Below are 16,926 nucleotides of genomic sequence, written 5' to 3' on the forward strand. Positions count from 1 at the left end.
GTTACTTCTTGTTTTCATAAACAAAAAATAAATAAATTTATACACATCAAAATTAGTTTTTTTTTTTTTTCATAAACTAATTTCTTGTTTTTTTTTTTTTTCATCAACTAATTTCAACTAACAAAATAATTGTTTGTTTTATTTGAAACTAGTTCATCTACAATATATTAGAGCTTTTTTAAAATTCATCGCACATTAAAACACGACAATATAACAATTTATTGGATTGTTCGTCCTCGTCTAGATTATCTTGAAGAATATTAGACTATCGTTTGTAAAATAATTTTATATTGTCTTCTAATTTCGAAACTCGACCATTTTTTTTTTTTTTGTCGTCTTTCCTTAGCTACAAAATTGTGGGTTATTAACATTTTGTGGCATGGTTATTTTTATTAATTTTACCATATTTTGTAGAATTTGTAATATTTAAGGAATTTAATTGTAATATTTGAAGACTTTAATTGTAATAAATGAAAATTAAAACATTTAAATGGATTTATTGTGGTTGCAATGACCTATAAACTATTTATGTTTTAAAGGCCTTTTCACGCGTTTTTAGATTTAGTTTTCCAATTTTTTTTTTTTTTTTTTTTTTTTGGGTAATTCGCAATTTTTTTTTTATTTAGCAAAATAAAAAGTATAATTTAAACAAATATGGAATAAGCATGCCAAAACATACACCATCAAATAAAGTCTACCCGTAAGTGACGGTTTAATCATATTTTGTTTGTTTGAAGAAAGCGTTTTCGAGAGTGCAAATAAAATCTTGTGTTCCTTCAAAACAAGGAAAATGTCGAGCATTAAAGTAAAAGACAACATTTATGTTTGATACGTTTTGGTTAAAAAAACAAAGTCACTGTCCCACTCGGATAATGCCATATTAACATGGACATGTGTGGGTCTAAGCCACCATGAGTCTGTATGATTAAAAAAATAAAGTCATGATCACGAAAACTTGTACCTATCATATTATTGCGATGATATGTACGTAGTTGGTAGTTTCTGTGCTTCAAACACTAGATATATGGACACAAATTTAGATGAGGTGATGTTGTTGTACTATAAACTATGAACCATAAACCATAAGACCATAATTTTATTATTTTTTAGAATTATAATTAAAAATTCTATTTAACTTAAACAACTATCTCATTTAAATTATAAATTATAAAAAAAATAATTATACTAGTTAGCAAAAAGATACCAAAATTCTCACCAAATTTACTTTATATTGTAACGACTAAAATCCACCGCATAGATATTGTTTTTTTTTTTTTTTTTTACTCAAGGCTTTAAAACGCGTTTGTTAGAATAAGGTTTCACACCATTTCATATAGGGTGTTTTGTTCTCCTCCTCCACCAATGTGAGACATCACAATCCACTCCCCATTGGGGCCAGCGTCCTCACTGACACTTATTCATTTCTCCAATCGATGTGGGACCCCCTTCAAATCCACCATTTTTGGGGCTCAGCGTCTTTACTGGCACACTGTCTCGTGTCTACCCCACTTCAGGGAAGAGTGAGAAGGCTAGCACATCGCCCGATGTCTGGCTCTGATATCATTTGTAACGTTTCAGATCCACCGCTAGTAGATATTGTTCTCTTTGGGCTTTCCCTTTCAGACTTCCTCTCAAATCTTTAGAATGTGTTTGTTAGGGAAAGGTTTCACACCCTCATAAAGAAAGAGTGTTTTGTTATTGTCCCTCAACCAATGTGTGACATTACACACACATGGCCTCCGAACCGTACGTGAGACGAGTTTCTACCTCATACAGCTCGGGCCGCAGACCGGGGGAAGTTTAGGAGAGATGGGGAAACCCAGCTGCTGCCGGTCGGGGAAAACCAATCCTATAGCTCCCGCGCTTACCGTTCTTTCTATTATCCCATTTTCTTTCGGGAATAGGCGGCTAATACTAATATCTAATAAGTTCAGTCATCGTCGTCTGACCAATTGGCTCGTACACCAGACCGCTCGTGCCCGCCCCCATAACCACACGGGCTCACCCTAAATGAAATGGCTCTCTTAGTTACGCTGTGCCCTGACACATTTTAATCCGTGGGAAGTATTTGTAGAGGATTGTATCTCCAATGTAGACATGAAAATTAAAATAAGGGAGAAATGAGAGAAANTTTTTTTTTTTTTTTTACTCAAGGCTTTAAAACGCGTTTGTTAGAATAAGGTTTCACACCATTTCATATAGGGTGTTTTGTTCTCCTCCTCCACCAATGTGAGACATCACAATCCACTCCCCATTGGGGCCAGCGTCCTCACTGACACTTATTCATTTCTCCAATCGATGTGGGACCCCCTTCAAATCCACCATTTTTGGGGCTCAGCGTCTTTACTGGCACACTGTCTCGTGTCTACCCCACTTCAGGGAAGAGTGAGAAGGCTAGCACATCGCCCGATGTCTGGCTCTGATATCATTTGTAACGTTTCAGATCCACCGCTAGTAGATATTGTTCTCTTTGGGCTTTCCCTTTCAGACTTCCTCTCAAATCTTTAGAATGTGTTTGTTAGGGAAAGGTTTCACACCCTCATAAAGAAAGAGTGTTTTGTTATTGTCCCTCAACCAATGTGTGACATTACACACACATGGCCTCCGAACCGTACGTGAGACGAGTTTCTACCTCATACAGCTCGGGCCGCAGACCGGGGGAAGTTTAGGAGAGATGGGGAAACCCAGCTGCTGCCGGTCGGGGAAAACCAATCCTATAGCTCCCGCGCTTACCGTTCTTTCTATTATCCCATTTTCTTTCGGGATAGGCGGCTAATACTAATATCTAATAAGTTCAGTCCTCGTCGTCTGACCAATTGGCTCGGACACCAGACCGCTCGTGCCCGCCCCCATAACCACACGGGCTCGCCCTAAATGGAATGGCTCTCTTAGTTACGCTGTGCNAAAAAAAAAAAAAAAAAAAAAAAAAAAAAAAAACAATGTTTTCATTTTCTTCTCGATGGATGTGTCTGTTTTATTTGTTTGTTTTATCGAACGTTAAATATTAAATGACATGCGTGGCCTTCCGTGTGGTCGTATTAAAAACAAAAAATGACAGTTGGGAAACGGTCAATTTAAGGGGGCGCGGTGGACGTACAAACAACCGTAAAAATCGGAGGTGGTGCTCCACCACTTGTGCCCAAATTACAAAATTCCCGCCAAAACCCGCCCGCTGCCCGCTACCTTCTCGCGCACGCCCACCGTATCCAAAGCTTCTCCCCCAAGTTTTACATATTAAATTATAATAAATTATTTCAAAATTAAAGAATTTATATTTATTATTTAATAACTTATAAAAGGTAAGTTATAAATATATTAGCTCCCTCTAATTGATAAACTTACATAATTAATTTTATTAAATAAGAAAAAAAAAATACTAAGTTGTTACAATATTTTAAATATAGATAAAAATGTATATGTAATATGGTATAGAAAAATGTATATCTTTTAAAATCATAGGTTAAATTGAAATTATATGAAACTTTATATTTTGGAGTTTGGTCTAAAAGATTCGGATGCTCGAACACAAATGTCAAATGGTGGATTGTTTTTTTTTTTTTAAGAATTGTTATTAAAAAAAAAAAAAAGAGAATTATGCTCGTAAAATTATAAAAATAATACTTTAAACGATAAGAATTAATACTATAACTTAATTAGGCATATACGATTTAAAATTTCATACCAAGTTGGTCCTACATGAAAAAAATAGAATAAAAATATATGATGAAATTAAAATTTCATAAAGAAAGAGATATCTAAATTAGCATAGCATATTAATAATATTAATAATATAGTTCTATAAATAAATAAATCAAATTAAAATTTTATTTATTTACTTTGTGAATTTAAATTGATTTATAATTATTTGAAATTATATTAACTACGTGGGACCCACCGAAAATATATAGCTATGTTCTGAGTCCTCTGTGCCCGCCACCAAGATCATTACCACAAAGTAACAAAAGAAAAATCAAGAATCCCACCGATTTTTTCCCCGCTAAAAGAAGAAAATCCAATGGTTTGCGCGGGAAAATTTCGAACTTTCTGAAATTCCCACCTCCAAAATTCGTAAATTTCATTTTGTCTCTCTCTCTCTCTGCTAATCCCAATTCTCTATATAACCCAGTTGTTCTCTCACCCCTGTTTCTGCACAGAACCTGTTCGACGAAATTCCTTGGTTAGTTTCTTCTTCTAAAGATGTACGTGGTGAAGCGAGATGGGCGTCAAGAGGCAGTGCACTTCGACAAGATCACTGCCCGTTTGAAGAAGCTTAGTTATGGCCTTAGTAGTGACCACTGTGATCCAGTTTTGGTGTCCCAGAAGGTCTGTGCTGGCGTTTACAAGGGCGTTACTACTAGCCAACTCGATGAATTGGCCGCCGAAACTGCCGCTGCTATGACCGCCAACCATCCGGACTATGCATCCGTGAGTTCTCGCTATTTTCTCCATCTATTTCGCAATCCGGGGCCGTCGATTTTGCAACTTCTGATTTCGTTATGATTGTTGTTGTCGATCTTGATTTTCCGAACTAACCTTTTGGATTCTTCTGTTAATTTTTTAACCCTAACTGGATTTTGTCTCATCAGGTTACTTTCACTTTCTCAATTTGTTTTTATGTTGTTTAGGGGTTCATAGGGCATCTGAGTCAATTGACATATGGTTGTAGATATGTACATATTACATGTCTGGCTTCTTGTTGGATAGTAGTTTATTGATGGACATATATATCTGGTGGTTGTTTGCCAATGAGTATGATTTGACTCGCTAATTACTTTGCTTGTTTGTTTAATCCAGTTGGCTGCAAGAATTGCTGTTTCGAATTTGCACAAGAACACAAAAAAGTCATTTTCAGAAACGTAAGTTTGGCATATGCTGCTACTACTCTGGATGATTCATTTCCAGCATCGAATTGCAGTGGTTAATTAAATTGAATCTGATTTTTTTTTATCTGTTATGGTGTTCAGTATCAGAGATATGTACAACCATGTCAGTGAAAGATCAGGACAAAAGGCTTCTCTCATAGCTGATGATGTTTATGAAGTAATCATGAAGGTAATCTTTTATTCTTTCTTTAATATTATGTGCCTTTGGTGATGCATACCTCTACAATGAAATTTGTGTAGGGGATTTATTGATTGGACATGGCCTTTTGTTTATTCAATCATGCTTGATTAATTAGAATTTAGATGCCTGTAAGTGGTTTGGCTAGCCCACATGTTCGTGCTTGTACTACCTTCTCTAGGAATCAGATGATTGCTTATTTAATGCTTCGTTCTTCCTTTTGTTGTTCATTTCCAGAATGCTGCTCGTTTGGATAGTGAGATCATATACGACCGTGACTTTGATTATGATTTCTTTGGTTTCAAAACTCTGGAAAGATCATACCTCTTGAAAGTTCAGGGGAAGGTGGTGGAAAGGCCACAACACATGTTAATGAGGGTTGCTGTTGGTATTCACAAAGATGATGTTGATTCTGCTATCAAAACATACCACACTATGTCTCAACGCTGGTTTACTCATGCTTCTCCCACCCTATTCAACTCTGGAACACCAAGACCCCAAGTATGTTTTGAGTTAATTGATATCTGTTTTTAATAACGATGATCGTGGTTGATATATTTTGTTGATTAGAAAATTTGGCCTTTTGGGCATGAATCTCATGGGGTTTCTCATTGACGTGACAGCTTAGCAGCTGTTTCCTCATATGCATGAAGGATGATAGTATAGAAGGCATATATGATACCTTAAAAGAGTGTGCTGTTATTAGCAAATCGGCTGGCGGCATTGGTGTTTCCATCCACAATATTCGCGCTATGGGCAGTTATATTCGTGGAACAAATGGCATCTCTAATGGGATTGTGCCTATGCTGCGGGTTTTCAATGATACTGCTCGATATGTTGATCAAGGAGGAGGCAAGAGGAAAGGTAGTGTGCAGATTGGGTTCCATTGAGTTTCATATGATTAATCTTTGTTTGCATTCTCACATTTTAACTGCCACTTGCAGGTGCATTTGCTGTATACTTGGAGCCATGGCATGCAGATGTATTTGAGTTTTTGGATCTTAGAAAGAACCATGGAAAGGTAATTACTTTCTGCGTATATATTTTGTGAACTTAATGCGACATTCTATTCAGTTCATTCTATAATGAATCTCCAAATGTTATATATTTAGGAGGAGCATCGAGCTCGAGATCTTTTTTATGCTCTTTGGGTACCTGATCTGTTCATGGAAAGAGTCCAAAGTAATGGAGAATGGTCATTGTTTTGTCCGAATGAGGCCCCAGGTTTGGCTGATTGCTGGGGTGAAGAATTTGAGAAACTATACGTTAGATATGAACAACAGGTAAATAAAATTCAATTATTGATACCTGCAACTATATAGGCAACTTTTGTTGACTCTTGTATTGATTGTGATCTTGTGTAATTTGTAGGGAAAGGCCAAGAAGGTTGTCAAGGCACAGAATCTTTGGTTTGAAATCTTAAAATCTCAGATTGAGACTGGAACCCCTTACATGCTATTTAAGGATACCTGTAACAGGAAAAGCAACCAGCAGAACCTTGGAACCATTAAATCCTCTAATTTATGTACAGAGATTATTGAATATACAAGCCCAACAGAGACGGCTGTGTGTAATCTTTCTTCAATTGCTCTACCTCGTTTTGTCAGAGAGAAGGTGGGCTATACCAAAATCCTGTTGTCTATCCTGTTGTCTTGTGGATCATTACTTTACCTCTTAATTTACTCCATACTGTTTTTAAAACTGCAGGGTGTTCCAATGGAATCTCACCCATGTAAGCTTGTTGGCAGTAGAAGTTTCAAAAATCGATACTTCGATTTCGACAAATTAGCTGAGGTACTATTTCTTAATTTACTTATAATGATGTGTATTCTTTTTTCCTAATCTAATGACTTGGTTGTCTATTCTTTGTGTAATTAGATAACTGGTCTAGTGACAACAAATCTGAACAAGATAATTGATGTTAATTACTATCCCGTTGAGACTGCCAAAAGGTCTAATCTTAGACACAGACCTATTGGTATTGGTGTTCAAGGTCTTGCGGATACTTTCATTCTACTGGGCATGCCATTTGATTCACCCGAGGTAGTTCAGGCCTTTATCTCTGCCTTCTGCTCTTAGCCTCTTACATTCAACTAAACTTGTTCTTCAATGCCAGGCTCAACAATTGAACAAAGATATATTTGAGGCCATATACTACAATGCTCTTAAAGCTTCTTGTGAGATTGCTGCAGTGGAAGGCTCCTATGAAACGTATGCTGGCAGTCCTGTTAGTAAGGTGTGTACCGGCAAAATATTGGACTTTTAATCTTATAAATGCTATGTTGATTTACACATTTTCTTATATTGGCAATATATTTTCAGGGAGTTCTTCAGCCTGACATGTGGGGCGTAACTCCTTCGAAGCGATGGGATTGGGATGCTCTCAGAGAACAAATAGCAAAACATGGGGTTAGAAATTCACTTCTTGTGGCCCCAATGCCAACTGCTTCTACCAGCCAGATTCTTGGAAACAACGAGTGCTTTGAACCATACACTTCTAACATCTACAGCCGCAGAGTTCTAAGGTCTTCATTTCAGTTTGAACTTCTAGAGCCATTTGTATTAATAATATATGTGGATTCTAAAATCTTTCTTTCCATCCCCCAGTGGTGAATTTGTTGTTGTGAACAAGCATCTCCTGCATGACTTAACGGAGATGGGTTTGTGGTCTCCTGCACTGAAAAACAAGATTATCTATGAGAATGGCTCTGTTCAAAAGATTCAAGAAATCCCTGATGAGCTAAGAGCTATTTATAAGTATGATTGATCTCCCTTGCATTTCCCTTTCCTTGCACTTGATGTTGATTTGTCCTTCTGACATGATCTTAATATATTTAACTCAGAACTGTTTGGGAGATCAAGCAAAAGACATTGGTCGACATGGCTGTCGATCGAGGATGCTACATCGACCAAAGTCAGAGCCTCAACATTCACATAGACCAACCAAATTTTGGAAAACTCACTTCCTTGCACTTCTATGCTTGGTCAAAGGTACATATCATTGTCAAACTGAAATACTGTCATAGTTGCATTCATCTTAACAATATTGATTCAATTCTTTTGTTTGCTATGTATGAAGGGATTGAAAACAGGAATGTATTATCTACGAACACGAGCTGCAGCCGATGCCATCAAATTTACGGTCGATACATCAATGCTAAAGGAGGTACTGTATAATATAATGGAAACTGTTGGATTCAGGCACTGGCTTAGCTACAACATTACATAATAATGAAATTCCATTGCTGGGTTTGTGCAGGAAAAGGGTAAGGAGGAAGATGAGAGTACAAAAATGGCACAGATGGTTTGTTCTCTAACAAATCGTGAGGAGTGCATGGCCTGTGGAAGTTAGACATGGATTTGAAGCTCCTGCTCGTAAAAGGAACGATTCAACTTCCTTATTTTAACTGAAAATGAAATGTTTGGGTAGCTATAGTATAAATGTAAAATCTCTGTACAGTTTTTTTCAATAATCATAATTATTTGTTGGGTATTAATTAGGTTTGTGGATGCCAAAGACATCCTTATATTTTGTTTGTAATTCAAGCACTAACCTGCGAGTTAGATGGTGGAAATGATCTTATATGGTTTCTTTTAGCCTATTATGTATTGTCGTTATTCCTACAATTTTGAAATGCATCTTTTAGAGTTTTGTGACAGGACTAGTACTCATCTAAATACTATCTTTTTTGAGATTTTCTTTCTAAGCTTTCCCATTATACCTCTATTATGGAGAGGATTAGTCCTATTTCAACTAGTACTTTGCACCATTTTGGTGATTGGCTATGATGTCTCATATTGGTTGAGGAGTAGAACAAATCACCTTTTATAAGCAGAAGTGTTTTAAAGTCTCGAGGGGAAGTTCGAAAGGGAAAGCCAAAAGGACAATATCTGCTAGCGGTGGATTTGGGTTGTTACAAATAGACATCGGACGATGTGCCAGCCTTCTCGTTGTTCCCCGAAGGGGGGTAGATACGAGGCGGTGTGCTAGTAAGGACGCTGGCCCCGAAGGGGGGTAGATTGTGATGTCCCACACTGGTTGGGGAGGAGGATAAATTACCCTTTATAACTGTGTGGAAACTTTCCCTTAACAGACGTGTTTTAAAGCTTGAAAGGGAAAGCCAAATGAGGACAATATATGCTAGCGGTGGATCTAGGCTATTACATTGGCTCTAGTATCATTTGGAACATCTTAATACCACAGACGCGTTTTAAAGCCTAAAATGGAAAGCCAGAGAGGACAATATATGGTGGATCTAGGCTGTGACATTGACTCTAGTATTATTTGGAACATCTTAATAGGGAAAGGACAATATATGGTGGATCTAGGCTGTGACATTGACTCTAGTATTATTTGGAACATCTTAATAGGGAAAGCATACAGTGGATCTAGGCTGTTACATTGACTCTAGTATCATTTGGAACATCTTAATATCATCAGTAGACAATATTGGCTCGTTCTCGATCAAAAAAAAAAGAAAAAAGAAAAAAGGTATAAATTGAACTTTTAAAGCATATAATTAGAGTCTTTTATTTACAAATATTAACACGACAACTCATGTTTAATTGAAACCTTTGGTCTTTAAGTGTAAAAAAATAGTCTTATTTTTCCCTTAAAAAGGGTTATTTGATGGATTAAGTAGCGGGAAAACCATAATCCCACGGCCAAGGCAGTCAGCCATTGGCCATCACTCCCCGCCGTTTTCACCTTCTGCCCCTTCTTTCTCACGAAACATGTCATCCACAGACGGGTTTAGAGGCCCCCTCCCTATCCTTCTCTCTGTCTAACTAGATGGTACCCGTCAATTCACTTCTATCGTAGCTACAGCTATGGCGGCAGCGAGCGTTTGGGTACGACCCACCTCCAGTTTTCGACCATCCTTCCCAACGTCAAAAGTAAGTTCTCTTTGTTTCCTTTAACAAATACGATATGCAGTTGATTCTGTTTCACTTGTAACCTTTGGCTCTCTGGGCGCAGTACATTGATTGGGTTAGTAAAAGCTATAATTTAGTTCGTGTCAATGCTGTTGGTGCCACAAATTCTCATGCATTTGATGAGTTTTCACTCCATATGGAACAAGCTAAATCAAAGAGCATTCAGCTGATGAATTTCATGGAACAACGTGGAATTCGTGCCAACTATCAGACCTATCTTTGGCTGCTAGATGGGTGCTTGAATTTTGGGTCCTTGCTTGAAACTTCGAGGCTCCATTGCAGGATTTTGAAGTCGGGTTTTGCTGTTGAACCTTTATTAATCGATAGTCTTCTTGATAATTATCTTCGTCATGGGGATCTAAATGGCGCACAGAAGGTGTTTGATGATAATCCCAACAGAACTGTTTTCTCTTGGAATAAAATGATTCATGGCCTCGTTGCGCAGAAGTTGAATTCCCAGGTGTTTGGTCTCTTCCGACGCATGTTAGCTGAAAAGATTACTCCCAATGAAAATACTTTTTCTGGGATTTTGAAGGCATGTGTTGGTTGCAACATTGCGTTCAACTATGTAGAACAGGTACATTCTAGGATAATCTATTATGGTTTTGATAGTAATTCACTTGTTGCTAATCTTTTGATTGATTTGTATTCTAAGAATGGGTTCATAGAATCAGCTAAAAAAGTATTCAATGACATATATATGAAGGATATTGTTACTTGGGTAGCTATGATCTCAGGTTTATCTCAAAATGGGCTTGAAGAAGAGGCCATTCTCCTTTTCTGTGATATGCATGCATCAGAAATATTTCCCACTCCTTATGTATTGTCAAGTGTGTTAAGTGCTTCTACCAAAAAAAAGTTATTTAAATTGGGAGAGCAGCTTCACTGTCTAGTTATTAAGTGGGGATTTCATTCTGAAACATATGTGTGCAATGCTCTTGTGTCATTGTACTCCCGGTCTGGGAAATTGATATCCGCCGAGCGGATATTCAGCACAATGCAATTTCGGGATGGCGTTTCGTATAATTCACTTATATCTGGCCTAGTTCAGCAAGGATATAGTGATAAGGCACTGGAGTTGTTTCATAAAATGCAACGAGATTGCATGAAACTAGACTGTATTACGGTTGCTAGTCTGTTGAGTGCTTGTGCATCAATTGGGGCTCTTCATAAGGGAATGCAGCTACATTCATATGCATTAAAAGCTGGAATGTCTGCAGATATTATTCTCGAAGGTTCTCTTCTTGATCTTTATTCGAAGTGCGCCGATGTGGAGACTGCACGTAAATTTTTCCTTACTACAGAGACAGAAAATATAGTGTTGTGGAATGTGATGCTAGTTGCTTATGGACAATTGGATAATCTTAGTGATTCATTCAAAATATTTAGACAAATGCAGATTGAAGGTATGATACCCAATCAGTTCACCTACCCAAGTATTTTGAAAACTTGTACATCTTTGGGAGCCTTGGATTTAGGAGAGCAAATTCATACCCTTGTTATAAAGACAGGGTTTTGGTTGAATGCCTATGTTTGTAGTGTGCTCATAGATATGTATGCCAAACATGGAAAATTAGAACTCGCCCATGGGATCCTAAGACGACTACCAGAGGACGATGTCGTCTCCTGGACAGCTATGATTGCTGGTTATGTGCAACATGATATGTTTTCTGAAGCACTTAAACTTTTTAATGAAATGGAGTATCTTGGAATAGTATCTGACAATATTGGATTTTCTAGTGCTATTAGCGCATGTGCGGGTGTCCGGGCACTCCGTCAAGGCCAACAAATTCACGCTCAGGCGTATGTGTCGGGTTTTGGGGACGATCTTTCGATTAACAATGCTCTGATTAGTCTGTATGCCAGATGTGGTAGAATTCAGGAAGCATACTTAGCATTTGAAAAAATGGATGATAAAAACAATATCTCTTGGAATTCATTGGTTTCAGGATTTGAACAGAGTGGATACTTTGAAGAAGCTTTGCAGGTATTTGTTCAAATGTTAAGGAGTGAAGTAGAAGTCAATCTGTTCACGTATGGGTCTGCAATTAGCGCTGCAGCCAGTCTTGCAAACATAAAACAAGGGCAACAGATCCATGCCATGATTTTGAAAACGGCATATGATTCTGAAATGGAAGCTTCTAATTCTTTGATAACATTTTATGCGAAATGTGGCAGCATAGATGATGCGTGGAGAGAATTTAACGACATGTCCGAAAAAAATGTGATTTCTTGGAATGCCATGATTACTGGCTACTCCCAGCATGGTTTCGGTACGGAAACACTTTGTCTTTTTGAAGAGATGAAGAACTGTGGGGTCGTGCCAAACCATGTTACTTTCGTGGGAGTTTTGTCGTCGTGTAGCCATGTCGGTCTTGTGAATGAAGGTCTTGAATACTTCGAATCCATGTCTAAAGTGCATGGTTTAGTTCCCAAATCTGAACATTATGTGTGTATAGTGGATCTCCTAGGTCGGGCCGGTCTTTTGAACCGTGCAATCGACTTCATAGAAGCGATGCCCATACCTGCAGATGCAATGATATGGAGAACTCTTTTAAGTGCTTGTGTCATCCACAAGAATATGGAAATAGGAGAGCGTGCTGCACGCCATCTCCTAGAATTGGAACCTGAAGACTCAGCAACCTATGTCCTACTGTCAAATATTTATGCAGTGTCTAGAAAATGGATTCATAGGGATTGGTCAAGGAAATTGATGAAGGACAGGGGAGTAAAGAAAGAGCCTGGTCGTAGTTGGATCGAAGTTAAGAACGCAGTTCATGCATTCTATGCTGGGGATAAGCTCCATCCGCTTACGAATCAGATCTACGAGTATATAGAACATCTAAATACACGAACATCCGAACTTGGATACGTGCAAGATAGCTTTAGCCTTTTGAATGATACAGAGGAAGGCAAGAAGGATCCAACCATGAACGTTCACAGTGAGAAATTAGCAATTGCTTATGGACTACTGAACTTGGGCAATAATATTCCCATACGGGTAATGAAGAACCTCCGCGTTTGTAATGATTGCCATAATTGGATTAAATACGTTTCAAAGGTTTCAGACCGATTGATCATAGTGAGGGATGCCCATCGCTTCCATCATTTTGATGGTGGTGTCTGCTCATGTAGAGATTTTTGGTAACTCATTCGGCTCTCAAACTTATTGATGTCAACAAATAGCACATATTTGTGGATAGCCATGGGCATACCTTTGAAGAATCGTCTCGGTATTTGTTCCGAGACGCTCGCCTTCAGAAATCGATCAGAAAAGGCTGAGACGTTCAGGGATTTAGTTGAATGAAGAACTGGATCCTGTCAAACAAGTTTGGACGGGAAAATCTTATGGCAGATGATAATTTGCTTCCATAGAAGGAGTTGAAATCTTCTGGTAAGACCTCATGAATTGTGTTTGTTTCAATTCAACCAATAATATGCAAATGTTCTATGTTTCAATCTGGATGTTTCCTTTTTCTTCTTAAATTTCACAGATTTCAGATTCTGGATCGGCAAAATGGGTCACAAATCAATGGTCTCAGCAACTCAATTGCTCCAATTGAAGCCGGGAATTCTTAACCAAATGAACTGGATCAAGATGACCATACTGTTCTTCATTGAGGTAAACATTGATTCACTCGAATAATACTAAGTTCATTAGATCAATGCTTCATGTTTTCAGTGATGAAGAGGAATCATTCCTTCCATTTTTTAAGGCCATTCTCTAGGTGGTTGGACAATGTTTTCTGATCATTAACCATAGTATGATGCAAAAGTCCTGCATAAATTGGTTTGTAGGTTTGGTTGGGCAGGATCAGATTTGTAGGTTTGGTTGGGCAGGATCAGAGCTAGACCATCTTAGCATAATTCAACTAGTTAAATTATATATCCTCAACGGAGTCAAAGTTCAAGTTCTTTGATCGGCTGATCACTGATAAATTTGTATTGCTTGAAAACTACATTCTGCTATCAAAACAAATAGAGGTGGACGAGGGTGTGATATTGAACCACCCCTCTCCGATATTCAGGTATTAATTGAGTCGATAATAAGCGATAGAGGTAATAGTTGCGTGTTTGGAATGTACCTTTCCATCTATTGACTCATTGTGCTTATAGGGTGGGTTTATAAATTGTCGACATAATAGAGTGTTATAATCTTGTTGTGATTCTCGTGGTGTGTTAAGTATAAGGAGGGATTGTAAGGATGAATAACTACTTAGTCAAACCATTTTTCAAATAGATATTGGTTGATCGTGGTCAAAATTCAAACTAAAGCCTTCTTGACCATCGATTGACCTTCATGGGAACGGTCATGCTACCCTTGGTCGACCCTTATGGGTCAGTCGCTAGGGTTGTGGGCGATCCCCTAAAGGTCAACTCGAGTAGAATTATCAAATCCAAATGTAAGAGCCCAGCAATATGTAGAAGTGCAACATTTTAGATAATCTTATTAAAAAAATTACGTTTATTTTGTAGAATTTGTATACAAAATTGTCTTATATTTTATATGTTATTTTCATAGAACATATTAATTTTATATTAGTTTGAGATTTTTATAAAATATTTAATGTTTTAAACCATTTTAGATAATCTTATTAATATTTAATGTATTTTGAATGTATAGTTAGTGATTGTCTTTAAGAAACTACAAATTTATAATTCAAATATACAATAAATGAAATTAATTAAACAAAGTAAAATAAAATAAATATTGCGCTTTAATTTCAATTGAAAAAAAAAATATTGCTATAAAATTCAATTTAAATAAAGTTTATTTTACATCTAAATGTAAACTATAAATAGTTAATTGGACAGTATCATTTATTAATGTGTAAACATATTAATTAAATTTCAAATAATAAAAAAAAATTAAATAAACAAAATTAATTAAAGACTAAAATTTTATGAAATTTCTTAAAAAGATTCTATATCACAAGAGTGAAGCTATTTATTTTTCTTGCGTCCATCTCGAGAGTGAAGTTACACTAAAAAAAGATTTAAAATTGATATCATCTTCTCTGTTCTCACGCTCTCGTGTTTTAGATTTTAAAATGTTATACTTTTAGTCTCAAATATTTCTTTTTGCGTACTTTTAATCTCTTACGTCATCGGATTATTGGGAACATTGGTTAATTTAGTAGAAAATCATGAGTTTATAAATGAGGAATACTATCTTTTGGGGAAGTCCAAAGCAAAGTCAAGAGAGCTTATACTCAAAGTGGACAATAATAGAGAGTCGTGATTCCCGAGAGTCACAACATAATTTGTAATTTTAATAAAATGTTTATTTAACATTAATTTATATTACTTATATGCTTATATATCAAAACTATTTATTTTTATAATACTTTAATAATCATGATATGGTTGTAAATTGAATATTTACCATTGTTTAAAAATTATAAATAATTTTAAAAAAAAAAAAAAAAAAACTAAAAACTAAGTAAATAATAAAATTGATGTATACACTAAAACACTCCTTTTATTTACGCTAATTAAAATACAACAATATTCATTTCAAGATCAATACATTAACATTCCAATACACACTAAAATATTTCAACACACTAAAACATTCATTTTAAGATCAATACATAAACATTCCAATCCAAATCGAAGTATATGTATCTATATATATATATATATCAGCCAAAAACATTTTAATTATGGACGGGACGATTCTTTTTTGGTGGGGTGTAGTCAAGATGATATACTGAATCATCGTTCATAGGGTTTAAATCTTCTTCTTTGGTCTCTATTTCACATTTATAACAAGATTTATGAATATTTCGAGCTGCAAAAAGGTCAAAAACAGAAATCAATGAAATTTTATTATGAAATAGATTAACTAAAAAAAAATTATAGAACGAACAAAATAATAATAATAATAATAATAAGATTTGTATGTAATTAATTACCTTGGGTTGCAAGGGGAATGAAGCAGAAAAGATAGAAGAAAAGAAGAAGAATGTTTTTATGTGCCATTGCAATCTCTCCCCCTTTTCTCCTCAAACTTCACCATTTTATAGATACCACGACTTGCCTCTATATTACTATTAATTATTATTATTATTATTATACATAATTTAATAAATAAGTTTACGTGTTTAAATCTTCTAAAAAAATAAATAATTCTAGTTTAGTATTTTGATNTTTTTTTTTTTTTTTTTTTTTTTTTTTTTTTTTTTTTTTTTTTTTTTTAATTTAATTAACTATTTGTTTTTTATATCAAAATTTTAGTATAATACGGCATTCAATATTAATAATAAAAATTATTTAAATGAAAAAAAACTATGGTAAAATGAATATTTTTGAAAGTATTATAAAAGTTAAATATATAATTTTATCTTATTTTATTTTTATTTCATTAGAGATTCAAACTTAAATAATAACTGTGCAAATTTGTGTAATTATTTCTTATTAACTACGGCCTTAATTTTCATCTATTTAAATGAAAAAATAAATAAAACACTCTTATTAAAGAAAAAAATATATTTATAATTTTTTTTTTTTTATCAAATTATAAAAATTATTTATGAAATTTTATCGGAAAGTATTTTAATGATAAACATACATTATCGAAACTGTGAATTAAGCTAAGTTCCATCAATTTTTCCATAACACAACTTGACCGTGTTATGATTACTACTTTTATATATACCAAAAGTGGAATGTTGGTTACTTGTCATTCAATTTGCACACTTCTTATAAAGTGTTCGGTTCAAATATATTTTTAATTTTATTGTATATATTAAATACATTTTTTAGTCTGGTTAAGACAATATAACTTTTACGAGCTACACACTTAACCTTCCTCTATATTATATTTGTTGAACTTCCGAAAGTAATAATAATTAAAAAAAAGCGAGAGTTCGAGACAGACTATAACCAGTGGAAAGTAGTTCCACTCAAAGCACTCATTCTATTTTA

General features: G+C 35.4%; 2 protein-coding genes across 4 annotated transcripts; both read left to right on the forward strand.

Moving 5' to 3' along the window:
• Nucleotides 1-3,971: 3,971 nt before the first annotated feature.
• LOC111782127 (ribonucleoside-diphosphate reductase large subunit) lies at nucleotides 3,972-8,720 on the forward strand. The gene is made up of 16 exons (XM_023662925.1): nucleotides 3,972-4,425; nucleotides 4,795-4,856; nucleotides 4,965-5,052; nucleotides 5,299-5,562; nucleotides 5,685-5,925; nucleotides 6,006-6,082; nucleotides 6,174-6,344; nucleotides 6,433-6,675; nucleotides 6,769-6,855; nucleotides 6,940-7,104; nucleotides 7,178-7,297; nucleotides 7,384-7,586; nucleotides 7,669-7,818; nucleotides 7,905-8,052; nucleotides 8,141-8,227; nucleotides 8,321-8,720. Exons 1-16 carry the CDS (start codon nucleotides 4,198-4,200, stop codon nucleotides 8,411-8,413), a joined length of 2,427 nt encoding a protein of 808 aa, XP_023518693.1. The 5' UTR covers nucleotides 3,972-4,197; the 3' UTR covers nucleotides 8,414-8,720.
• A 992-nt stretch (nucleotides 8,721-9,712) lies between these two features.
• Nucleotides 9,713-14,230, forward strand: LOC111781082 (pentatricopeptide repeat-containing protein At4g13650). Of its 3 annotated transcripts, XM_023661504.1 has the most exons (4): nucleotides 9,713-9,957; nucleotides 10,040-13,390; nucleotides 13,491-13,618; nucleotides 13,795-14,230. In XM_023661504.1, the coding sequence occupies exons 1-2, from the start codon at nucleotides 9,892-9,894 to the stop codon at nucleotides 13,142-13,144; spliced, it is 3,171 nt and encodes a 1,056-aa protein (XP_023517272.1). In that variant the 5' UTR covers nucleotides 9,713-9,891; the 3' UTR covers nucleotides 13,145-13,390; nucleotides 13,491-13,618; nucleotides 13,795-14,230. The 3 variants fall into 3 exon arrangements, with proteins under 3 accessions (XP_023517272.1, XP_023517271.1, XP_023517273.1); XM_023661503.1 differs by having other exon boundaries at nucleotides 13,491-14,230; XM_023661505.1 differs by having other exon boundaries at nucleotides 13,498-14,230.
• The last annotated feature ends 2,696 nt before the right edge of the window (nucleotides 14,231-16,926 follow it).

Source organism: Cucurbita pepo, chromosome LG19, assembly GCF_002806865.2.
Source record: "Cucurbita pepo subsp. pepo cultivar mu-cu-16 chromosome LG19, ASM280686v2, whole genome shotgun sequence".
Classification (NCBI taxonomy): Eukaryota; Viridiplantae; Streptophyta; class Magnoliopsida; order Cucurbitales; family Cucurbitaceae; genus Cucurbita; species Cucurbita pepo.

What these genes read in the sequence shown, in the direction of transcription:
- LOC111782127 (XM_023662925.1), top strand. Translation starts at nt 4,198, where the DNA reads ATGTACGTGGTGAAGCGAGATGGGCGTCAAGAGGCAGTGCACTTCGAC. An exon ending in AGGAGGAGGCAAGAGGAAAG is followed by an intron (nt 5,926 to 6,005) that starts GTAGTGTGCAGA and finishes TGCCACTTGCAG; the next exon opens with GTGCATTTGCTGTATACTTG. An exon ending in CTGGCAGTCCTGTTAGTAAG is followed by an intron (nt 7,298 to 7,383) that starts GTGTGTACCGGC and finishes ATATATTTTCAG; the next exon opens with GGAGTTCTTCAGCCTGACAT.
- LOC111781082 (XM_023661503.1), top strand. Translation starts at nt 9,892, where the DNA reads ATGGCGGCAGCGAGCGTTTGGGTACGACCCACCTCCAGTTTTCGACCA. An exon ending in CATCCTTCCCAACGTCAAAA is followed by an intron (nt 9,958 to 10,039) that starts GTAAGTTCTCTT and finishes CTCTGGGCGCAG; the next exon opens with TACATTGATTGGGTTAGTAA.